The 26,768-nt window shown below is 37.1% G+C and overlaps 2 protein-coding genes across 6 annotated transcripts in view; both read left to right on the forward strand.

Moving 5' to 3' along the window:
• The window catches only part of LOC113655064 (probable global transcription activator SNF2L2), a 40,960-nt gene that overhangs the window by 2,257 nt on the left and 11,935 nt on the right, over positions 1-26,768 (forward strand). Inside the window, exons 2-3 of one of the 3 annotated variants that reach the window (XM_047809059.1) lie at positions 23,650-23,904; positions 25,939-26,168. In XM_047809059.1, coding sequence (XP_047665015.1) covers positions 23,761-23,904; positions 25,939-26,168 — 374 coding nt within the window. In that variant the 5' untranslated portion in view covers positions 23,650-23,760. Of the gene's footprint in view, positions 1-23,457; positions 23,905-25,886; positions 26,169-26,768 lie in introns of those variants that run through there. The other 2 variants (XM_027165343.2, XM_047809058.1) reach the window with 2 other exon arrangements.
• Positions 519-16,019, forward strand: kank1b (KN motif and ankyrin repeat domains 1b). 3 transcript variants are annotated; one of them, XM_027165604.2, is made up of 12 exons: positions 519-1,678; positions 1,800-1,893; positions 6,838-9,264; positions 9,436-9,513; positions 10,005-10,104; positions 10,479-10,622; positions 10,747-10,834; positions 12,923-13,142; positions 13,552-13,694; positions 13,769-13,969; positions 14,056-14,154; positions 14,274-16,019. In XM_027165604.2, the coding sequence occupies exons 2-12, from the start codon at positions 1,875-1,877 to the stop codon at positions 14,283-14,285; spliced, it is 3,531 nt and encodes a 1,176-aa protein (XP_027021405.2). In that variant the 5' UTR covers positions 519-1,678; positions 1,800-1,874; the 3' UTR covers positions 14,286-16,019. The 3 variants fall into 3 exon arrangements, with proteins under 3 accessions (XP_027021405.2, XP_027021407.2, XP_027021408.2); XM_027165606.2 differs by having other exon boundaries at positions 10,485-10,622; XM_027165607.2 differs by lacking the exon at positions 9,436-9,513.

Below are 26,768 nucleotides of genomic sequence, written 5' to 3' on the forward strand. Positions count from 1 at the left end.
TTCCATTTTATTTGAATTAATGCACTGGAAAAAAAAGTCATGAAAAAAATCACGTCAGATCTGCAGCTAGATATTAAAGAAAAAAATAATAAGCCTGTCAGATTTTAGTTGATCATTTGTAACATCATAAACTGTACATCTTTGTTTTTAAAAAAGGGAAAATCATACTGTCTGATTGGGGTCTGTGTGATTTCTGATGTAGCAGACTTTTCCACATGCTGTGTTTACTGTCTACTACAGTACTCAGGTGGAGAACATCTGGTGGCTTTGTCTTAACTGCTTCAAAGACACTGTTAAAAATAAGATGTTTGTGGAATGTGAGCTTGGCCAGTGTCTAATTCCTGATTGTGTTTAAGGAACATTTTCCGTTTGATTACCTAATAAAGTCCTAAATGGCATAAACACCTTTGGTTATTGCATTAATGTTTGTACTGGTGCTGAAGTTTAAGAAATCGAAACGTAGCAATTTAAATGTGATTTATAAATCATACAATGCCAGTTATGGTTGAAATTGAGTTATAGTCCGCATATTAAAATCTGAAAAAGTCAGATTTAAAAATTAATAAATATATTTAGGGTGTAGAAATCAGGAGTTTGTAAGCTGTCAAAGGTATTTAAATATAAATGTTGTATATTTTAATTAAAACGCATGTCAATTTGTTTTGAAATTTCTAAGAGTTGGAGTTCAGTGTGCTTAATACAAAATTCAGAAATGTGGATTTTAAACAATAAACCCTAAATAGAATCATCAAATTGTATTTCAAATGTAAAAATATAGCTGTAATGTAGAGTAGGACAATGGAAAAGATGATCAGCATGATCGGGCTTTAGATTTTGTTCCAACCAAGCAGAAGGAGAGTTGATTAAAAGCCAAGTTCAACTGATTAAACAAGTGGTATCGGATGTGGCTTCTGCTTGACTGGAACGAAAACCCGGAATCGGTCATTTATAGACACCCTCTAGTTAAAGGAACTGAAGATGAACTGGAAGAAGATGAGAGCATCTAAAGCTGTTGTCAATGATGAGCTGTGTGGAGTTGAAATGATATCAGGTGTGGAGTTGGTACATTTGGAGTTGGTACTACAGTGCAGTTACAGCATTCGGCAGACATCCTTATCCAGAGACATTTATATTTATCTCATGTATACAACAGGGTAAAAGACCCAGCATTTGCAGCTTGGTGGTCCTGAGTTTCTGACTCACAACCTTCCAACCAGTTGTCCAGTGCCTTAACCACTGAACTAGGTGGTTAAAGCACTGTATCAAATTGGACACCCTTGTCCACGCAAATAGCTTGTTTTCTTGAGTGATATAAAGTACTACATGTCCAGTGTAACTATTTAGTAATGCTCTAGTTCTTTAATTTCAACTGATTGGCAAGAACCTGCATTAGTGCATTTAAAATGCATGGAGTGGGTAACCGTTTTTCCCAACAAAGTCTTGGCTTTTCCCAGTGAATGACGACATTTCATATATACCTTTGCACTGGCTATAACGCGGAATACGCGGAATAACGCAGAGTACCTGTGCGTCATGACGTAACCGGAATGTCCTCACTTGCGCGCTTACACATTCACTATCAATACGCACTAAGTATCACTCTGAACGAGTTAGAGAACGAATTAGAGCAATGACGCATTATGGTTTTTAGAAGGACTTTTTGAAGAGTGCTGAAAAGGTACGAGGGTTTATTTTTATGCGATTTATCCAAAATGTAAGATAATATGTGTACACATTTAATCAATTCTTTTAATTTTTTAATATTTGTATATTATATATTCTTTTGTGGATTTTTGTAGTAGGATCCAATGATAAAACAAACAAAATGATCAGGAACGCTGGTGCCTACAGTCAGTTTTTCTCCCAACTGATGTATGCATAAAATTCCTGCAGGTATGTTTTACATGAAATATGTGTTTCTCTTACCTTAAAAAAAAAAAAAAATCAACAGCTATCTATATATTACTGTTTCCACTGCATTTTGCCTTTACAAGACCAAGACAATTTTAGGTGCAATAGAGTTAATTTATATCATAAATTCAATCAGAAGTTCCTACGTTATATTCCTATCATGTGGCGTAACACTGTGTGAATGATATTGTAAAGGTAGTTTCAGTGGTATCTCAGGGATTAAATATATTAGAGCTATTGTGAGGGTCATGGGCTCAAATCCCACATCAAGCTGTCACTGCTGGTGCCTTAAGCAAGGTCTTTAACTGCAGCTCTCAACTGTAGTGTTGGGAAAAATCATATAAATTTACACTGCTTTACATACATATATATATATATATATATATATATATATATATATATATATGGATTGAATTCACCATACATTATTATACTTTAAATAAAGGACAACCACAAACCCAGAATATGTATTAAAAAGGAAATTGATGGTAAAGTGTGCTTTAAGCAATAGAATATATATACGTATATATATATATATATATATATACACGTATATATATATATATATATATATATATATATATATATATATATATATATATATATACATATATATATATATATAATATATATATATATATATATATATATATATATATACGTGTATATATATACGTGTATATATATATATATATATATATATATATATATATATTATATATATATATATATATATATATATATATATACGTGTATATATATACGTGTATATATATATATATATATATATATATATATATATATATATATATATATATATAATTTATTGCATTTATTGCTATTTATATATAAAAAAATAAAAATTGTGAAGTCACACTCATTGCCCATATTGTTCAATACTGTGAAATAATTTTATTGAGTATACCAAAACAAATATTATTCATACAGGAACAGTGATCAAGACTAATTTATGAACTTGTGTGGGGTGACTCTTCCTATGCTTAGACATTCAGCTGACACAATGGTAGTTACAAAGATGGTTTCTGGTTTCCATTTTTTCTGCAGAGACCGCAGGATGGTGTATGTGTTGGGGGTAGGGTGGGGTATGTGCCTTCATCATCTGAAAAACGCTACCATGATTTCCAAACAACCAATTCCTTAAGCTTTTTTGGCATCCGTAAATTCTCTGTTGCAACTATAACCTAGCCACACCCACATTTTTCCTTTATTTAAAATCAAATTTTATAATTTGATCTAAATTTATACAGAAAAAAATTATATGCGCTCATGTTGTCCTGTGGAAAGCATGTAGAACTTTCTTCCATGTGTATTACACTGGCCACTGACATAAAATTGGGAGCATGATATTTTGTATGATAGATTTTGTTTTGACTAACAACCTTTCAATGCCAATTTTTACCAGTAGGTGGAAGCAATGGAGTAGGTATCATATACTAAACTAGAAATGCAACAGCTGCAGTTCATCAGTGGTTAACCGTTTTACTGTGGAGGTTATATATTACACAAACTAGTCTTTTCTATGATTAAATTTCTGTTTAAAATGCGACTGTAATGTTCACTGAACACTAACAGATGAAGGTGTAGGTGCCTGGGTCTAGAAATTAAAGAACTACCAAAACCTGCTCAAATAGAACAGGTAAGGAAGAACAAGAAAAGAATAATAGCAGTACATTAAAAAAATTCTATAAAAATGACAAAATGTTTGTTTTGGTAACATTGCTTTTGAAATGATTGCATGACTACAAAAAATATACATGAGTCAGGGGAGAACAAAGTCTCTTAAACCATGATGTGAAGCTGCACACAAACATAACATCATACATAATATGGCATATCAAATGTAGGCTTGTAGGCAGTAGCTTCAATGAAACCACAGGTTACTGAATAAACCCCAGTCAATAAGATTTTGGAGTGGAAAACATACTCTGGGCAGGAAATGCTGGATCCAATTCCTTTCTCTTTTGGCTGGCCTTGGTCATTGGTATCTGCTGTGAAATTTCTTTCTCCAGCAGCATGGATCAGTATTGTGGAGTTGCTGTGGCTTAGGGTTGGTCCTGGGTGTGGCACTGTGGTGCCAGTGGACCAAGTTTTCTGTGCCAGCCTGAGGTTTGGTGACATATTGTTTCACTACCACTCATTCAGCCACTATCTCTGGCTTCTACAAGGCACAAGGACCTTCTTAGTGAAGGTCTTCACTGGTTGACCCAGGGATGTGTAGGCCACCAGTTAATCTTAAGAACTGTGCTGTAAAAGGAGATAATGACAATGTTGCTTCTGCAGGTTGATCTGTGACTGGATAATGGGTACTTCATTGGTTTTAGTTTGGCCAAGAGTTTAGAGTATATAGCTCAAAAGCTTGCATACCTTGGCAGAATTTGCAAGATGTGTAACATTTTTCAATTATAAAAACATTTATTTTATTTCCTATAGGACTCAAGTTAATATGTAAGGCATAACAGAGTGGCACAATCATCAAACAAAACATAACAAAAAAGAAAACAAGGAAATAATTCCTGTTCTAATGTTTGCATACCTTTAGTACTTAGTACCCCCTTTAGCAACAATGATAGCATGCAGTCTTTTGTAATAATTGTGCATGAGATCCTTAATTATCTCAGTTAGTATAGCTGCCTGCTTGGGAAAATGCCTCCAGTTCCTGTACATTCTTTGCTTGTTTTGCACAAACTGCATGTTTGTGGCTTATTGATATCGAGGTCAAGAGACTGTGCTGGCCAGTCCAGAACCTTCACCTTTTCCTGCTGTAGATATTAGAGTGCCAACCTTGCCTTCAACCTTGGATCATTGGCATGTTAGAAAGAGTCCCATGTGCAGCTTTCGTGCTATAGAATGCAAATTGTCTTCCAGTAGTTCTGATAGCATAGTAAGGGCATCACCTCATGAGCAGAGAAACTCTCTGACTATTTACACACAGACACTATTTGCATATACAATGAGTCACATTTGTAAAAACTTTGATTTAATAACCGTTTAAACCTGTGTGTGTCAACCTGTGTGTTTATAATGTGGCCAACATTTCAAGGATATGTAAACTTTTGATCAGGGTTGTTTACAGTAGGTGATTTCAGTTATCATTAGGTTTTAAAAAAGAATCAAACAGCTATGTGATAATTGATGACTTCACATGATCACTATCCTAAAATAAGCAAAGATTATTTTGCATTATCAGTCATATTTTCCAAATAAATGTCAATGTTTAACAATTTCTTTCAGAGTATGCAAACTTTTGAGCACAACTGTATATAAGCATTTACTTCCGCTCATCATAGTTATTATTATATTATTATAAGCTGCAAGTAGCAAATTCCACATTTGTTCGCCCTTTTTTTTTTTTTTTTTTTTTTTTTTTTTTAAACCAATACATTTAATTTGGAATTTATTTAGATAGTTTAGTGTGCTTTTTTTTTTTTTTGGCATATCAGTGGTTTATAATGTAAATTGGGATTTCCAAAACTGATTATACATAAAAAGCGCTTTGCAAATGCAATATACTACACACAGTATAGACAGAAATATACTGAATTTAAAGAGCTTTCAATAGCTTTATTTATTATGTTCATTGTGTAGCATCACTGCAGTATATAGTATACAATATATCGTAAATAAAATGTTCAAGACACACAATACAGGCATTTAAAGAACAAATAAGCATAAAATGAGCAAGAAATAAATAGCAGCATATGAAATACACTGTAAAAAACATCAGCTATGATTTGCAGACAAAACAGACATATACATAAGTAAGCTGAATAAAAAAAAAAAAGCAAACTGTCTTTAAAATCATAGTTGTTGTCTTGACTACAGAATGAACAATTTAAAGCTGCAGAAATAAATTTTGTCTTATTGTGTTTACAATCGAGGTTATGGAGAGTTTGTCCAGTTTAGTTATTTACTTAGAGATGATGAAAGAGACAGAAGGAGTGGAATAGGTGGTTAGAGGAGGAGAGCAATATTGTATGAGGGAGGAGTGTATAAGAACCTAGAGAATTGAAGGGTGAAAGTAGAGACCTAGAGAACAGTCACTGGTTTAAGAAATGATTTATCTATGGAATGCACTAATTGACTACATTATTTGACAGGTGAGCAAAACCTATTTATTATCTAAACAAAATATGCAATAATTATTCTGCATATTTATTTACAGTTATTTGTTGTTGAAGTTTGTAAAATGCTTTTTATTTAAATGACAATAAAAATGTATGCAGCCTAGTATATCGGCTATAGAAACAGAATAAAGTTTGCAGACGTTTTTCTATTCCATCATTCTCTTTGTATGCCAAATAAAATGTACAGTGCCTCCAGAATGTATTCACCCTCTAGTGATTATTTCTCTTTTTGTTGTTGCAATTTAAATTTATTAGAAAGGAATTTTTTCAAGTGAATAATGACATCAAAATTTCCAGTTTCTCACACACCCAGAGTATGAATTTACCACCTTTGTCCTGGGTGGTTCAGAATGGTGTTACCTGGGTGTTTGGACTATGATCTATGCCAAAATTTGCTATTAGACAAAATGGCCTAAAATCTTTTTTCCAAGCTCTCAGTTTTTGTCAGATGACTTCTAGGAATAGACACAGTCACAGGAGTGTATATTAACCTTTGTTAGCAGTAGCCTTCTTCTTATCACTCTCCCACTGTGATAAAATCTGTAAAGAGCTGATGATATTTCTTGATCAAAAACAATGATAATTTGGTTTGTAGTGAGCATATGTGCTCTAGGTGGAGATTTGACTTTGCAAGAAGTGACCAGCAGAGATAAGCTTTAGATGGAACCCAATTTAATTTTTTTTTGCTTAGCTGTATAGCAATATTAATAGCCAACATATTTTTGTTAAACTCTTGACTATATGATATGATGACTCGTTTTTTTTCCCCATTGCTGTACAGATGGTGCTGAACCCTCCCAGAATTTGTCCATTTGCTTTTGTACGCCTTACACCAATGACATTGAAGTAGATTTTAAATACGTGGACGGCATCAAATATATTAGCATCATTCAGCAGCTGGGTTTTAACAGACGGCCCAGGGCCAAACCACTCACTGAACTACAAAGTGGGATTGACCCTTTGCACTGGGCCTCCTCTGGGTTATCTGTAAGCAACAATGAAACTAGGAACTCCTGTATCACCTCGTCTTCCTCCTCCTCGTCTTCTGTTAACAGAAGAAAACCTCCACTTCCTCCCTCCCATTCCTCATCTAAATCCACTTCTGAAAGTTCTTCACATAAAGAAGCCCTAAATGTTTGCCAGAATAGCTCAGATGGGAAGACTCGCCGATCCACTACTTCTAAACAAAATTCTTTAGTGGAAAGGGCTTTGGTGGAAACACAAAAGTGTTTAGAGCAAGAGAAGAGTTCTTTGCAGACAGTGACTTCAGAGGCATACCCATGGTGTAGGCTAGCTAGTTTTGCTGGCTTAGCCTCAAGTAATATTCTGCCACCTCAAACCAGTTGCAATGCTCTTAATCACACACAGTCCCAGGAAAACCATAAAGGGTCTAAACTAACAGATCTTGATCAGTCTTCCTCAGGAAGCAGATCTTCAAGAACCAGCCCAATGAGCTCTGGCAGGACCAATCCAGTGACTACTGTTAGTCCACTGAATCTTAAATTGGTCAGGGACCAAATGGTGGTTGCTCTAGAAAGGCTGAAAGAGATGGAAGAACAAGTAAAGGTCATACCTGTATTGCAAGTTAAGATCTCTGTCTTGAAGGAAGAAAGGAAACAGCTTAGAGCATTGGTAAAAAACCTAGAGAGTAAAAATTTAGATTGTAATCCAGATCCAAATTTGCATGGCGTAGTCAGGAAAAGAGCATATAGCACAGGAAGTACTGTGTATTATTCCAAGCCAGAAAATGATGATGAGGGCCAGAAGGAACCTGCTAAAATGGTTGACAGTTGGGAATGCAATACATTTAAACAACAACAGGCTGAAATGCATATGACTATCAGTGATCAGGAGAATATGGTTGAGGAATTTGTGCATTCAGGAAGTTGTTGTAAGGATGTTGCTACAGAAAACAAACTCAATGTACGGACAGTAGGAGTTGGTGTTACTGAGTCCATGTTGGGGGTGGTGTCAGACACTATGTTGGAGTTTGAGATTCAACCACAAACTATTCAAGTTTTGAAGGACAAGGTGCAAACATTGGAGTGTAAAGAGGCAATGCTTAAAGCAGAATTGTGCATGCTAAAGAGTGAGATTCCAGAAGCTGGGGCTACCAAGAATTCTAGTTTACAACCAGAGGTGCAAAGCATTGCAACTCAGACAGGAATGCTGATAAGGACAATTGGCATTGGAAATCATGTTGAACTTGTACATGCTGCTGTTGGGGAAGGGGCTGTGCAAACTCTTAACACTGTAGGAGTGACCTGCCAGCCAGAGACATGTGATGTGGCCTCTGGCCTAGACACACCCATTGAAATGTGGGAGATACAGAAGAAGGTGGAAAAGAGGGCTCAGTGTGTAGGAACAGAATATGTGCCAACTTGCAGTCAAGGTGTTGGGACGTTTGTTAGTGTTTGTGATGTTGGTATTATGACAATAGTGTCGATGGAGAATCTGATGAAAAAGACGTCATCTAGTAGAACAGTAGGCTGTGGTGATTGCACTGTGGATGTGAATGTCAACATGGTAAAGCCTTTGATTTCCCAGGGTAATGTCACTGAACCTGTCAGCGGTATAGATGTTGGTGTAATACTGACTCCACAAACCATGTCCCAATACACCAACACTGAGGTCCATACAGCTTCCTGCTGTACTAGTACTTCACCAGTTAAATCAAGCACCATCCGAAGAAATATGCTTACACAGGCGAGGCATACAAACACTGCCCAAATAACCACTCGAACCCTTGCAATTGGTGATGGTAAAGTTGTTGATCAACAAGTGGGTCCAAAAATGTGTTCCATTGGAGTGGGAACTCCTGTATACCTAAAGGGAAGAACAGTCACCCCTGGCACCCACAAAGTGATGACTCGAGATACTGGTGTTGGATTGGCTAACATTAATGAGAATTTCTTGGTTGGGCTCCGGACACGGAACATGGCATGTGGCCCATCCCGCTTACCAGATCCTAACAAGACCCGAAGTATTGGAGTCGAGGTGGGTGATGGGAGAATACGGGATATGAATGGGCATATGTGGATGCCTGTACACCTTCTACATCCACAGACAGAGCCTGGCCTAGATCATTACATAGACCGTATGCAGAGACTGCTAAAAGAGCAACAAAGTCTACTAACTAGCAGCCATTTTAAACAGAAGGATGAGGTTGCTCTTCAACCCCAGCCCTTCCTGGACACACAGCATGGAGGTAATGCATTTGATTTTCATATTTTTTTATTGGAGACCTGCAGACAGTTTCTAAAAAAATTATAGTTTTGGTGCAATATTCTGTTCAATTCTATTCTATTAATTTTTATGTAGGATGTCATTGATGATATTATGTGCAATATCACATAAACATTCTTTCTAACATTCCCAGTACCTGGGCATGACCCTTCTTCAAAATCCAATGATAGCATGCAGCTTAAATCAAAGAATTTAATGGGACATTTCAATGGTAAGCATTTTTTGCATTCAAGTAAAACTTTCCAGTATTTGTTAGAAGAAGAGTTAGACTCCATTATTTCCTTTCTAAAAAGTGGAATGCAGACAGGAGATAGAAATAGCTCTCTCTGGTTTGCCTTTTGGCTGGATGAGCCCTACACTTAGAATATTTTGGATACCATTGTGGTTTGGAAAACTTTCATAGCCCAGTGGTCTGTGGCACACAGAGAACATAAATACGATCTATTCTGTGTCTAGCTGCTCTGTGCATGGTGAAGAAAGGAACACACAAATCTAAAATCCTCATCATTTTAAAAAGGCCTTAAACAGGTGCTACTGCAGTCTAAAGAGACAAATGCACAAATCTTACTTACTGAAAATGATCAGTCTGCTCTTTTATATTTGTTAATAAATGGTTTAGAGAGCATCTATTTAACGAAACTGAACCTGATTACCATTATAGCTGGAACTTGAATTTGTAATATGGGTTTCCTTGTCTTCAAGATGATAATGGCACCAGCACCAGCAGATCCATTATTACAAGAAAGGACATATCTCTGAGATGTGCAGAAAACAGGAAGTCCCTCAAGCCTCTTTCTGCAGGGTGAGGATGAGCCAGTTTTTTCAACATCTCTTCAAAAATTGCACAAATAGGTAGCTGGGTGTATTGAGTTAATGGTATTGCATGTTTTTTAGCCCATTGCTACATTAATTATTTTTGTTATAACTAATTATTAATATTAATTATTATTTGTATTTTGCTTTATAATCACATTTGCAAAGTATTTGCATACCCATATCATTTACAGCTCATTAATACATCCAAGAATACTCTTGAATCACAGCTTTCTTCCTGTGAATTTAATTTTCAGCTCCCTTTCGCTTTTTTTAGCTAATGACTTGAAAGTAACATGACATCTAGGTATTCAGGTATGAACAACAGATTTCTGAACACTGATTTAGTCCTTTATGTCTAAGTTGTAGGTTTGAGTGTCTATCAATTACTGAAGAATCCTTCTCTGAAAGGACTGATTCTGAAGTGGAGAGGAGGAAAAGAATAAAGCAGATAGAGGAGGGCCACAAGACCAGTACAAAATCTTCTAAAATGGAGAGAAGACAAGGGTTGGTTGATACGAAAACACATTTCCATACACACAATTTCCCCCTTGAATATTCTTTGCTGGTTTAAAATTTTCTGTTATGCTTCGATATTACCACTAAGTATGAATTGTTTCATTTTTTTTAGTTATGAGATGAGCGACCAGGTGATTTCTGCATGTCACAAATTAAAAGCCCACCTAAATGACACCAAAGTTTTATCTAACCGAGAACTGGTAAGTCCCTATAACCTAAAGCATATTTGTAGACTGTAAGCAGTGTTTCTTCCCTGCTTGGGCTTTAAGCTGTTATCATCATAAAAAATTTCTTGTGAATTCTTGAGAAATTCTTCTGCAGTCTGTGAAATGTGGAATCCTTGCACTTTGAAACATACCTCTAACATTACTGTGCCTTGCCTAGGGATACATTTTAAATGATAATTCATTTCTATTAAATAGAATTTTTTGTGAACTTCTCATTGTTACGTTTCATTTAATCTAGACTTAATTGCCTGACAATATTCTCAATATTGCAACTTAAAGTATCATTTTAAAGATATTAAGTCTAATAAGTGGATAATAAGGATAAAAAGAGGTGGGATAAGACTCGTTTTTTATTTATTTATATGCAAATATGTTTAAAGGTAAAATCTAGAAAATATGAATACTGGGGGCTGTAATCAGGAAAACAAATATTATAGTATTCTTGATTTTTCTTTATAGAGGAGAGTAAATTTGAGCTATTGAGGCCACTTTTTACTGGCTGCTAATGGATCAGCTAAACTTTACATGAACAACTGTTTGATTATAACAGTGGTTCATAAACAGGAGCGGACTTATGTACGTACTTTAAAAGCTGAAAATAAATTTATTCGAAAGAAAAATAGTGGGAGTTATGGGTGTGTTTGTGGTGACCATTTCTAGATGACTATGAATTGTAAAACTGCACTTTGCTGTCTGACATAAACTAAGTATAAACTATTTTCTCTTGGGTTTCACATTACCATGCTGTCACATGTAACCTGCAATTACCTACTGGTAAGCAGTTTTTAGCTTAGATTGTAGAACAAACTGGGTCAAACTGAAAATTTGAGAAATCTAAATTTAATTAAATACATGTATTCTAAGAAAACAAAATGTAAAATGGATCATGGTCATACACACACCCAGTGGGTCCAAAAGTCGAGATCGCTAGTAAAATGCTTTTTAAATTTCAATATAAATTATATCATTGACAAGTGAAAAGCGGAAAACTTTTTATGTGTTTTTTTGCACTAATGATATTTTTGGGCAGTGGTGGCTCAAATGGTTAAGGCTCTGCGAGAGCAAGGCTCTCAAGGCTCTCAACCCCCCCTGCTCCAGGGACGCTGTATCATAACTGCCCCACGCACTCTGACCCCAACCTCCTCAGTTGGGGTATGTGAAGAAAAGTATTCCACTGTGCTGTAATGTATGTGGCAATAATAAAGGCTTCTATGCCCCACGTTCTATTTTGCACTTGGAGTTGGCATTATATTATATATCCATTTTATATAAAATCAATCATCTGAACACTTGCTTTAATAGAATGAGACATATATACTGATCAGCCATAACATTAAGACCACCGACAGGTGAAGTGAATAACATTTGATTATCTTTTTAGCATTTGAGAAGTCTTGGTGTGCTGGAAATGATGTGTTGGAAGCCAGAAATTTAGGAAAGTGTAAGGATCTGAGCAACTTCAACAATAACCAAATTGTGCTGATGACTAGATAAATGACTACACAGAGCATGTCCAAAATGGCATTGTGGGATGTTCCCAGTAAGTGGTACAACTCATAAACATAGAAACAGAATAACAAAGCTAATGTTGGCTATGACAGAAAGGCGTCAGAACATACAATGCATTGAGGCTTCCTATGTACTGTATGAAGCTACATAGCCACAGATCTGTGCCCCAAACTAATACTTGTCCACCTCTGAAAGTGCCTACAGTGGGTACATAAGCATTAGAACTGTGTGTGTGTGTGTGTGTGTGTGTGTGTGTGTGTGTGTGTGTGTGTGTGTGTGTGTGTGTGTGTGTGTGTGTGTGTGTGTGTGTGTGTGTGTGTGCGTGTGCGTGTGAATAACAAGGGGAAGAGCTGGTACCTGGTCAAGGGAGTTGTGGTTGTTAATTTGACATTGAAAATTGTTGCAGACCAAATTCTGCCCATTATGACAATGATATTCCATAATGGCACTGGCCTCTTTTAGCCTGCCACACAGAAAAACTGTTCAGGAACAAGAAGAGTTCTAGGTATTGAATAATTTCTCTAATTTCTCTGATTTTATGTCTCTTTAAAGCGTTCCTGTTTGAACATAATCCAGCAAGACTGGTTCTGTGAGTCCAGTCAGAAGAAAGCATGTCCAGAGGCAGTTGATGGTTTTCTGAGCATGTGTCGTCATGTATCACCTGCTGTTCTTACTCAGGTGGCTAACATGGCTGACCAGAATGGCAACACAGCACTGCATTACAGCGTGTCCCATTCTAACTTCAGGGTGGTACAGAAACTGCTGGATGCAGGTACATATTTTTACTCTTTTTATCAAAGAGTCTGAGTAATTAATTTGTTGTCTGTCTCAGAAAAAGTTAACATCATATGTTGTCAAGCAACCTCAAGTTAAATGAGCCAGCTTTGTTATTATTACATTGGTTATATGCTTTATTACATTTATTATTATGGGAGAAACTGAAAAAGTGCCCAAGAAAAAAAAACATTTGTTCATTAGGATGAATCAGGGTTTTATTATCTTCCCCAAAGGCAAGTGGACTTGCAGAAACAATAAATACGTGACAGAAATTTTTGCCATAACATGGAGTGTTGAGTTTTTCCTTTACTATAATCAATCTCAGTAATAGTGCTGCTTGCTTATTATATTAGTATTATTTCCTTGTTATTAATGCAAGCTGATTGTTGTGTCTGGATGTACAGGCGTATGTAATGTAAATCAGCAGAATAAGGCTGGATACACTCCCATCATGTTGGCTGCTTTGGCTGCTGTGGAAACCAAGGAGGACATGAGCGTGGTAGAGGGACTCTTCAGGAAGGGAGACGTCAATGCCAAAGCCATTCAGGTTTTGTGTCTGTCTCTGTGTAGTGTAAATATGTGTCTTGTATATATTTGTATACTATTGTTCTCATATTGTAGGCTGGTCAGACTGCTCTCATGCTGGCGGTCAGTCATGGGCGCATGGACATGGTGAAAATTCTTCTAGCTACGGGGTCAAAGGTCAATATTCAGGATGATGAGGGCTCTACTGCACTCATGTGTGCCAGTGAGCATGGTCATGTTGATATTGTTCGTCTACTACTGGCTCAGCCAGGCTGTGATGCCACTCTGAGAGACAATGTAAGCAGCCTATATGGTTTCAAGCAACACATTTTTTTACATCATTGTCAAATTCTTTGATGTGTGTATCTTTGTGTTTCTGGTAGGATGACAGCACTGCAATGTCCATAGCCTTGGATGCTGGCCACAATGACATTGCCATGCTCATGTATGCACATATAAACTATGGAATGGGCCAGCCATTGGTAGGATCATTCATATTTTTGACTATTGACTGTGATACTGTCACATGGAATGCAGTGAGGACTGTAACATTAGTTATAAGCTGAAAATGTATTTAACCTTTATATCTTTGTGTTTGCAGGCTATTTCTTGAAGCTGGACACTTCAACAACTACAGGCCTTTTTCATTGATTTGTTTAATTTATTTCCAATTACTGCATGCCTGGTCCTTTTAAATCTTCATAGACAGCTACCTTAAATCTGGTCTTGACACTTTCACGAGATTTGTGTAAAAGCAAGGCCTAGAAGACAGTATTTACCTATATCCTAATGATCCAATAGTGGTGGCTAAGTAGTTATCACATTTGCCACTTTTGGGGTTGGGGTTTAACCCCATGCTTCAGGGGTTTTCTGCAGGTGCCCTGAGTCCTCTGTAATAGGCAATAGGTTCCAAGTGAACCCGTTTAAGATAAGCTCTGTATAAAATAAATATATGGATGGATGATCCAAAAATAATCATCTCACTATAAGCTCTGTTGAAATATTAGGCATTATATTGTATTTGCAAATGAAATTTCTGAATTTTTATCAAACAAAACTGGTTGCATAATTGTATAACATGCATGAAGGACAGATATAAGGAAATCAAACCTACAGTAAATCTACAGTGAATGATTTACTGTATCACTTATTTATTATACTTATTTTAATTCAACAGAAAAATAATCCTGAGTACAGGACAATATTTTTCTCCTTTGCATTGTTTCACTTGTACCAGCATATACACATACTGTATACATTGAATTATTGCAGTAATTTTTATATGTTATATTTAAATGTTATTACATTTCCAGATATTAAATCAGGCAGTGAACAACTGAAGCCTAGAGACACTCCATGGAATAACCAGAAAACACTGCATGCTGTCTGTAATTTACTTTATCATTATTAATAAAATAACTTGAGGCTCTCTCAGGTAACATCACACACAGGCTATGCAATATGCAGTGTTAAATGACATTAAAATGTCATTTGAATTGAAAACCTTACTAACGATATTTAACTAGATGACTAAATATCATAATCATGTCATTTTAGCATTAGAGCAATATGCATGTGAACATTTACTTAGATTATGAATTTTCAGATGCACTCAGCTAATGGATTTATATTTGTGTATTATATTATAGCATGCGACATGCAGAGAACGATACATATAATTTCAAATTTCCATATAATTCAAATAGTCTCAAAATTGTTTTTATAGCATGCTGTTAATAAAGGTAATTTAAAATTGAAGCATGAGTCATGTAATATATTAATGCCCAGCAAAATTCTAAATTCTACCCTACTACTGTACATATTATGGCAAAATACTGCACAAATGTATTTATTGTGGTAGTATATGTCAATGAAACTACCTACAATTTGTATATTATATTTTAGGCCACGTAACCTACAAAATAATAGGCAGAAATAATTTATTGAATATTATATGGTTCTGTCTGTTAATTATTGAAGTGATTAAAATAAGGGGCAGTTTTTTTCTCCTGAACAACTTTTATTCTTCTTGGATTGTTTTCGGCAGTTACAATGTTTTGGAATGCTAGACCATTTTTATGATGGAAATTTTTAAGTTCTTTTGGGGATATATTCTTAACAGTCTGCACTCCAGAATTTCTCATAAAAGATCAATGTTGCTGAAATGTTGTTGAGATTGTGGAGGCCTTGGAATATGCTTGGCTTATCAAATCACTTTCTAATAATCTTAGCAGTTTTTTTTTGTGTGGTCAGCTTCAATTACCTTGGAAGTGTGATCTCTATTAATGCCTTCCTTGATGAAGAAATCTCAGCTACAATACAAAATGCAAGTCCACCAATGGCACAAATATTCAATAGTTCTTAAATACTATAACGTCTCAATGACCACCAAACTCAAAGTTTAATTAAATGCTTTAAATTCTAATGCTTTCCTGTTGCTTCTGTACATCTTTCAAGCCTGGACTCTTTACCAGTACCTTATCTTTACCAGTAATTTATTGGCAGGACAGAATCACCAACATAGAATTACTCAATAGATTTGAAATTCCTTGGGGGCATTTGGGCTCTACTACCATAATGCCAGTTCCCTGGACTTTACTGCATCTCCTGCTTGACTTTTCCATCTCCCTCTATTACTTTCTCTCCCAGAGTAAGTGTAGGAGTAATGCCCGAGCAGGTGTACTGGTGTTGCAGAGAGTAACACAGGCCTATCCCAAATTGAGCAGAGATGTACCATATACCTGTATTCAAGGGTATTGCAGGGATGTCCAATTCTGTCTAGAAATGGCCAGCGTGGGTGTAAGTTTTCATTCCAACCAAGCAGATGCCACATCTGAATCTACTGAAAACCAAGATCAACTGATTAAATGGTCAGAATCAGGTGTGACTCCTGCTTGATTGGTATGAAAACCTGCACCCACACTGGACATTTCCAAATAGAATTAGACACCTCTGCATTACACCCTTGAATACATGTATATGGTACATCCCTGCTCATTGGGTGAAAAATGAAGGTGAAAAGTGTACAATCAATATAAATTTCTAAACAATTCATGTATTCTGGGGAAAAATTGACAGAAATGTTAAGCATTACTAAAGGGAATGCTGGTGGGTGCATTATAGGAGCATGGTGTGGGGCTGTCTGCAGCTGTTCTAAAATTAGAGGCACTGTATCATGGGGAGCACCTCTCATGGATCAGGGCGTTAGAATTATTTTACAAGGAAGAATGGCAATATATTGATTATTTATAACAAATACTGAGTGCAGTGATCATTTTTAAGGGTGCTTTAACTTAGCATTAGTCTAGGAATGTGCATACTAATGCAATTTAAAGTACATTTTTATTCTTAATGTATTCACTTTTAATTTATAGATTGCAAATGCTCTTCATAATAAGCATCTTAGTGTGCAAAACAGTGTAGCCCACTCTTGCATTCTCCTGACTTGTTGTGCAGACTGATGTGTTGGATAGGGGACTGGTGGCCCCTAGGTGGTGGAGGGATAGGAATGCTCAGTGTTGTACTTCAGCCAGAAGACCATAGTGTAGGAGATCCAGCACAGCACAATAGAGGGGTGTCTGGCCATCATCTGATGCTATCTTTTGAAATCGAGCTTCATTATGATACCTTGATAAGTACAGCACAGATTAAGAATGAACATTCCATGTGGAATTTTTGGTTTGAAACACCTAATATTGGGTAGGAAATGTGAGTTTTGACACTGGTCAAGCTTACTCCTTTCAGCCCTTGCTGAGGTTCCCTTGATGGGGTGCCGGCTAAATGTCTATGTTGATACTCTTGCCCACATCATGTTTTGGTCTATTAGGAAGGGATTTCAACACATGTGGAGAGATTCCATAGCTGGCTTCTGGGGAATGTGGAGGATGAAGATTACAAAGCTCCTTCCAGAATAATGTTATAAGCCCAATACTCTCAATGCACAAGGCCATCACAGTAAGGTTGTAGGACTCCTGAAGTGTCAGGCAATAGACATCAGTCTGCCCACAGTATCAAAGGGCCAACCCCACAGGTGTAAAAGTATGGTATGGTGTATAAGTATGGGAGTGCCACACCTTTCAACTTGTTTGTTAAAGTCTGCCTATGGATTATTTTTTATGGTGTTTCAAGCACTAGTAAAAGTTTTAGTGGAAATGTGGCTTATGTTTCAGGACCTCAAGTAAACTGCTACAGTTTTGTTTGACAACCACTATATGGCATGGGCTGGTCTGCTGTACCACCTAATGGTGCAAGTGCCACTATTTTGAGTTGAAACATGAATTTCTCCAGTATCATCTTGATGATATGTTCTGCATACTCTTCTCAAACACCAGTAGCAGGAGTCCTTCAGCTGCTGTGTGTAAGTGAAAGAACAGCTGACTTTGGGAAACTGCAGTGACTGAAAATATTAGCAGTGTTCCTTAGGTGTCTTTCTGATGTGCTACAGGACCACCCTCTTGATGCTGCAATACTCCAGCTGTGACTGTGTCAGCATCTGCTGGGTAGCAAACTGGGCTCCCCCAGATAGTATGAGAAGTAGTATCAGAGCTATTTCCATGCTACTTCCACATGCTCAAAGAGCTCCAAAAAGGCCCCTTTGTCCTTGGATCATCCTCCAAGGTCATCTTGTTTAGTGCCACACATGAAATGAAGGCAGGGGACACAGCTGGATATTCAGTGGGCTGCAGCAGACTCTGGAATGCAAGTCAGCATTCCAGAGCCTGCTCCTGCAGAAACAGAGTTGCTACTTGTTGTACAGGTTAAGACTGCTTATTGTTGGATTTGATGGAATTTATCTTGTACCTGGTGGAATGAAAGCTGCAAGAACAGGACTTAGTTTAACAAACACACAGAGTACGAAGCTAGGGAAAGACAATGTGAAAATAGGAATTTAAATAAGGTGACATCACTAAACACAGAACGGGTCTACACAATAAAAACGGAAAATTGGTCATACAACCAAAGAAGACTTTAACTCAAATGTGCAGGGTTGCCATCTGGTGGTCTGGCTGGAAAGTGTCTTGAATATCTGTGACAGAGTGCCTCTCTAAGGTTCAGGTCTGGAAGCACCAACACCTGACCAGGCCTGTAGCTCTGGGTTGAGTGGGGATCACAATGAAGCCCGGGGGATAAGAAACACACGCAAGTGAGGGAGCAAAGCCATGTCCTTCATAAAGCGATGACCTCAGCTGTGTGAGGAGGCAGAGTGGCTACTTTGATGGGACAGAATGCAAATGCAGAAAACTACAAACAAGAACTGTAATAAAAGAAAGCAATTAACAAATAATACCAACATACAGACATACTCAAAAAACTAGAAAGGGACTAGGTTCACCAAACACACTGGGTACAAATTGAATCCAGAAAAAGACAGTTAAAAATCAAGGCCATCATGTTTAGTGCCACAAGTGACATGAAAGCAGGGGATACAGCTGGATATTCAGTGGGCTGCAGCAGACTCTGGAATGCCAGACATCACTTCTTCAGAAACAGCCTGCTCCTCCAGAAAGAGAATTGCTGCTTGTTGTACAGGTTGAGGAGTGCTTATTGTTATTGTTTAACCTGAACCTGGTGGAATGAAAGCTGCAAGAACAGGGCTTGGTTCAACAAACACACAGAGTACCAAGCTAAGCAAAGACTCTGAAAAATACGAATTTAAATAAGTCATTAAATCACTAAACACAGAAGAATTGAGCACAGTGAACACAGGAAATTGATCATAAAACCAAAGAAGACTTTAACTCAAATGTGCAGGGTTGCCCTCTGGTGGTCTGGCAAGGAAGTGTCCTGCATACCTGAGATAGCTTCTCTTGCATTACATTTACATCATAAAAAGACTATACAGGGTGGTCCTGAAGACTGTGGCCCACTGACTGGTACAATACTGTTATTATTAAATTCATACAATGCTTAAAGATCACCAGAGGAAGAGAACAAACTGGAATTGAGATTTTTTATGAAATTGCAGTGAATCAAATCAATGGGTCAAGCCTATCCCACGTTTGTTTACTTCTATGTATTTTTTTTTTACTTATTTGTCCATTTGAAATTGTTTTATAGTTCATTAAACTACAAAATAAAGTCTGTACTTCTATCTCTTTGTGTGTGAGTGAATGTGTGTGTGTGTGCGTATGTGCGTGTGTATGCTTGCATGTGTATTGAATGCTATAGAGAGTGTTACAGCTCTGCAGGCAGTAAAATGTGCTGTTGCCATGGTAACTGACAGAGATTTTTTTTTTTTTTTTTTTACAAAAATGCCCCAGTCCATCACAGTATATAGCATGAATATGAATTATATTGTTATAACAGCATTGCACTAGGTAATCATACACACTGCCCTATTGGTGCTGGTTTAATTGCTAACTGTCAACTCTAACACGATTCTTGGAATAATGCTGAATTAATATTTGATCACTGTGCTCTGTCCTTGGTGCTACAACTGTTGCCATGGCAAAATTGCAATTAAAAAAATGTTCCCACTCATGAAAGCTGCCTCAGGGGTTGAACAGATGAGACTATAATATTCTTAAGGAAAATTATTATAAATTTACTTCATCTACAGTTTTATATAATTAAAAAGCAGGTTTGTAATAAATGTAAGGAATAAACATGATTATAGGTGTGCAAATGTACTGAAGTAATATGTAGAAAACTATGATGAAATTTAAAATCATTCTATGCCACAACAGATAATGTAAAGCAAACACCATGTACTGAATTGTAGTAAACAATTTAGGTTGTTTTGATGGTGGTGGTTCAGATTATGTGATTCATCAGTTTATATAGAGCATGAGGTGCTACAGAGACCAGCGTTTCTCATAATTGGAGCTATTGTCATAAAGTGTCTTAGAAAATGACCTAGGGTGCTTGCAGAGTCATTGAAATAGAATCTTTCAGTGAATGTTTGATGTTTTTGGGTACACTGAGTGACAAAAACCTGTCTCTACAAAGCTTTAAATCAGAAATCCCAACAAGGGAAAAGTGAAAATATATATCTGTTATATGTCTTAAAATAAAATGGTAGTACCCAGACAAAAAATATACTCAGATGAAAGAATTTTTTTACACATACTGACACATACACATTAAAAAGTAACTGCTTTTTAAATGAAATTACTTAATGTTTTTATTTGAATAGTTTTATTATTTATCTAAAGCTGTGATAAGATGCTTCTGATATTAATGCTGCTATGCCCTACTGCCTGAAAAGATTGTTGTACAATTTCTGTTTTTGTCACAAATCACAAATGAAAGATATCTTCCTGATTTGTATGTCTATTTATACCAAACTGTGTCTTGTATTTATTGCAAATAATTTGTTCTGTATATGAGCTTTTTGTTCAAGTCTATAGATTTTAGGTCTTTGACACTGGCTACGTTCAGTTTTTTGGAAGGTGTCACTGTTTTTATTGTTATTAGAAGAAGAAAGATCATTTTTTTCACATATACATTACAGAAATTCTTTTTTCCCACATATCTCATTTAAGGAAGTTGGGGTCAGAGCCCAGGCTCAGCCATGATAATGTGCCCCTTGAGCAGGGAGGGTTAAGGGCCATGCTCAAGGGCCCAATAGTGGCAGCTTGCCAGTGTTGAGGCTTAAACTCCCAACCTTATTAACAACCCAAACAATATTTTTCTACACCTGTATAGGAAAAACAGCAGTGGAGTTTTTATCGAGGATGTTCAAGACGATTTTAGAGAGTGAGAAGATGCCTGAGGAATGGAGGAGAAGTGTTCTAATGCTGAGTTGTAGTAACTACAAAGGTATAAAATTAATGAGCCACACAATAAAGCTATGGGAAACTGTAGCAGAATCAGAAGCGGATATTTGTGAGCAGTAGTATGGCTTCACAACCAGAAAAAGCACTACTGATGCAACTTTTGCTCTCAGAATGTTAATGGAGAAGTACAGAGATGGTCAGAAGGATTTGTGGATTTAGTGAAAGCAAATGACAGGGTGCTGAGAGTGGAGCATAGGTACTGTATGAGGATGTCAGGAGTGGCAGAGAAGTACATCAGAGTAATTCAGGGTATGTATGAGAGGAGTATGACAGCAGTGAGATGTACCATAGGTCAGACAATGGAGTCCAAGGTGGAGGTGGGGCTACATCAAGGATCGTCTTTGAGTCCCTTCTTGTTTTTGCTATGGTGATGGACATGCTTACGGATGATGTCAGACAGGAATCTCCATGGACAATGATGTTTGCGGATGACATTGTGATCTATAGTGAGAGTAGGGAGCAGGTGGAGGAACACCTTTAAAGGTGGAGGTCTGCTTTGCAAAGAAGTTGAATGAAAGTAAGTCGAAATAAAACAGAATACATGTGTACGAATGAGAGAGAGGGAAGTTCAGGGGGTCAACAGGAAGGCCAAGGAGACATGGATGTGTTGAAAGAGGACATGAAGAGGACATTTTTAAAATAACGCTTTTAACATTGTCTCAAAGCAGCTTTACAGAAAGATTGAAACAGAATAACAATTTTAAATTTTAAAATAATTACTTAGTTCTTTCTAATATTTCTGTCAGGACCACTTTGTCAAAAGAGAATTTATTACAGATATGCATACAGTTAGTGTTGGCGGTATGGTTCTGTTCTGCTCAAGAAATTCCACGCGCCCGCATGCGTGGACAGTGCGTGGACAGTGCGGGGAGAGCAGCAACTAGAAAATAGAATAGACCCCCGTATAACAGAACCACTAATCATACATAGTAATAGATAAGCTCGCTATCTATGGATAGATAGATAGATAGTTAGAGAGAGAGAGAGAGAGAGAGAGAGAGAGAGGGAGAAAATATGTGGGATTTATGACGTAAACTGGTACAACGAACACATGGAGTCGGGGTTGGAGGAGGGAGTTTAGATCGCGGCAGCAGCGAAGCGCTAGAGCGGCTCTATGAATGGGAATTTAAATGGACAGCTGATTAACAGCTGATGCACACTTGACTACGTGGCCTGCCAGAACTAACACGATTCTTGATTTATCCTAAATGAGCAAGGCTGAGGTGACAGTGGCAAGGAAAAACTCCATGAGATTATATGAGGACGAAAACTTGAGGCCATATTCAGAACGGAACCTCATCCTCATTTGGGTGATAGTGGACAGCAATGTCAATGTAAATAATGTCCTCAAGTGAAGTATACTGTACATTTCAGAAAGCAATACTTAAGTATAGTATTTAAGAAGAATTACTCAAGTATTTTTTTTTCCCTGTCTGCAAGTGATATCAACAAAGTGAAAAATGATTAAAGTCTGATGGATTTGATTGGTGGGATTTATGATAAATGAAACAGCACTTTCAGCTGTTTAGGAGATTACCTAAGATTGTTCAAAATATAATTAACATAAATTTGAAACCAATGCTCACTTGCTGCACTCAGTGACCTTGGGAATGAAAGAATATTTGTGACTGAGCAACTAAGTTCCAGATTCCCATTTTTCTCTTTTAGAGTAACAAACATATATAATGCCACTGCTGGTCCTTTTAAAGCTAAATACCTCAGGTAATGTTTTGCAATTAGTAATACCTTAAATTGTTGGAGTCAGGGAGACTTCTTTTGTGACTACTGTATTTGATTTAAAAGCAATAGCTGGCATTTTATATTACATAAACATGGAATTCCACAGACAACCAAAGAGCTTTTCCATTCTGTCACGTGTGTGTGTATGAATCACCATGGAGCACTTTCAATCCCTCTTTTTTGACCAGCACAACACGGGCAAAAAATGGATCCTACTACTTTAAAAGTGCAATGTTAAAAAAGAAAGAGGGAGTGAGAACAAGCAAGGAGAGGGGGAGTACAGAAAAAAGAGAAAAATCAGATTGCGACAGTCGATATTAAAACATGCAGTGTGTGAGAGAGAGAGGGGGAGAAACAGAGAGGAAACCAAGATCCAGGCCTTTCCACAGGGACGACTAGAAAGAAAAGACACTTTACGGCAGTTATCTTTCTCTCCCTCCTTCTGTCTCCCTCTGTCTATCTCTCTCTCTCTCTCTCTCTCTCTCTCTCTCTCTCTCTCTCTCTCTCTCTCTCTCTCTCTCTCTCTCTCTCTCTCTCTCGCTCATCAGCCCCGCGTCAATTGATTTGTGTATGAACAGCTGGGCGCTTTTTCGCCCCCCTCTCTGCCTGTGTGTTCTGAATGATCAGCTGATGAAGAGACTGAGTGCACACTGCAATGCTGGGTTGCTAATTCTCTCGCCTGCAGACAAGCGGCAGCCTGGAGACCACAGCCAGGTAAAAAAAACTCCTTCCTTTCTCTCTTTCTCACCCTTTCTTGCTCGCTCTCCATCCTCAGAGCATGTCATCATGCCAGGTTTCAAAACACGGTCATACAAATGGAGAGGGAGCTAAAGAGAGAGAGAGAGGGAGAGAGAGAATGAGAGCGAGAGAGAAGAGCAAGGGAGAGTGTGTGGCATGTGTAGGTGTGAGCTGTGTCTGATAACTGGGGAATATTGGCCAGACGAATTGGGTGTTGTGCAAATCCTGGCATGTTTTTTTTTCTAGAGGTTACAAGGACAGCACAGCGCATGTACGCACACAGGCAGGAGGAGCAGGAACATGGACACAAACACACACAGACATATGCACATATGTCCAAACACATTGCTATATGTTTTTTGTAAATAGTCTCTCTAAATGAGTGTTCCTTTGGTGTCCTTATGCTCAATTTATTTTTCTGTGCAAATATGCAAGCATGTCTCTCTCTCTCTCTCTCTCTCTCTCTCTCTCTCTCTCTCTCTCTCTCTCTCTCTCTCTCTCTTTCTCTCTGTGTGTGTATGCAAACACATATGCATGTCTGCATTCCATTATAATTCCTCTGATTATTAGGCCTCCAGACCCATGCTCCCCTGGGGAGAGTAAATGTTTTCCGTGTGTGTGTGTGTGTGTGTGTGTGTGTGTGTGTGTGTGTGTTTCATATTTATATTTGGTGTGAGTGTGTCTTAAACATCAATAGCTGGCATTGCCTGCAGAGCAGCTTATTCAGAATTCATATTTTCTTCCTTTTCTTGCTTCTCTCTGCCAGCAGAACAGAGCTGCGGCATGCATATCACTACACTTTAATTGCCTTTGTGTAGAACATAGTCTCAGCAGCACACACACACACACACACACACACACACACACACACACACACACACACACACACACACACACACACACACACACACACACACACACATACACACACAGATTTTCCTCTCCTTCTCCTGTAGCCATGTAAGAAAAATGGGATACATGGGGAAACATGACAGCTTTTTACATTAACTAGCAACTAGCAGACTGTAGTCAGATTTGGCTAAAAATACCACTTCTAATTTTTTTTTTTTTTTACCATTTTAGATAAACAGGCAGTGTAGCACTATTCTGATAATCTGTTTTTAAATACAGCAGCATTTTCCATTAAATAAGGTTGTGAATAATCATTTTAAAGCATGTGTATTACCAGGCATTAGTACTGAATATAAAATATTAACTAAAAGTGAAAGTCATGGTAAAGGGGATTTGATTCAGGTTCTGACTTCCTAGTATAAATGGGTATATTGGTAATTTGGTTGGACATAAGCATTTTTTTCCTGTTTTCACCTGGTTGAACCGAACACACCTTTACTGATGTGAATGGAGTGCCACAGTGTAACAATAGATTGTGTGAGATTTGAAATCTCTTTGTACAGAGGCAAATACAACCTCACCATGGTCTAGAATTTCACTGCCTTTTAAGGCACCTGTTAGCTCAAACACAAAGTCCTGTTTTGAACTGATATTTTGAGTATTCTTTTGATGTTACTCGTATCTATTATCTATATCTATATCCTATATTACAAAGCCATAGCATTCTGTCTATCATTAAACATCAGCGTTTTTAACACTGACTTTCTCACACACTTGCACCTAAATGTTTTTGATTGTGCAACTGCTACTAAAATATTAGCATAATATTATAGTGGATATTATTTTAACAGAAACTGTAATTTATGCCAGAAAGCCAATCATTTTCATCATTAAAATTGTAGGGCACAGCTTTGATAATGTATTCAAATTCAAATATATTGATATATTTTTATATTTTCATTTATTCCTTAATCACAGTAATAATAGACAAAGATGATAATAATAAAATACAATAAGCATGTAAGAGTGTAGTACTTTTAAATCATCTATGATTACTTGCAAATGTTTACATTTAATTTATCATATTATTGTTATTGACCCTACAGCAAACCCTGACCCTCATTCACTCTTCATCATTCCCATGGATTGTTTCTACAGTCTCAGGCTGTTCTAAAAGGAGCGTCTGAGGATATGGAGGAAGAAAGCAGTTTGAAGAAAAGAAAAAGTGACCACCAGGGCATCCAGGCCTCTGAGACTGGGCAGGAGATTGTTGAGAAAGTCAAGAAACGACGTGGTCGACCACCAGCTGAGAAACTTCCACCAAATCCCCCAAAACTTACCAAGCAAATGAACACTCTTGTTGACATGGTCATCAACTACAAAGACACGTAAGTATAAATGAATCTACCACATATTTACTTTATATCTTTACTTTTTGAGTCTAATCATTTATGACCTAGACATATTGAGCAATAATAATAATAATAATAATAATAATAATTTTTGTGTTAACTTTTTTAACTTTTTCTGTTCTGAGAATAGTCAGTGATGACTAAAATAGTCTCAGACACAGCGGTCACAGATCACAGACTTTAAATTAAATTTTGCTCCAAAAACGTGCATGGGTTATTGCTTCCTGAGATCTAGGTTTACAGCGCCATGGTAAAAAACAATAATTTTTCCTGACTTCAGGTCTTTTCCCATTAGATAAAAAAAAATCTGGTTATGTGGATGTTTACTGTTCATGTCACAGAATGAATCAATTTATGTTCAAATTATTTTTTAAACATCAATTATTATTCTGATTAACCCCAATTAACGATCAGATGTTTTGGAAAAGATTTTCTTCACATCTTCTTGGTTTCATCTTACAGTACTGATGAAGTCATGCTCTGCATTTTACTTCGCTTTTTAAAAGGTATAGATCATGAGAGGGGTGTAAAAAGGGCAAGTTTCATGAACCGTCTATCATGGCTATTATCAAAAAA

This window comes from Tachysurus fulvidraco, chromosome 26 (assembly GCF_022655615.1).
Source record: "Tachysurus fulvidraco isolate hzauxx_2018 chromosome 26, HZAU_PFXX_2.0, whole genome shotgun sequence".
Taxonomy (NCBI): domain Eukaryota; kingdom Metazoa; phylum Chordata; class Actinopteri; order Siluriformes; family Bagridae; genus Tachysurus; species Tachysurus fulvidraco.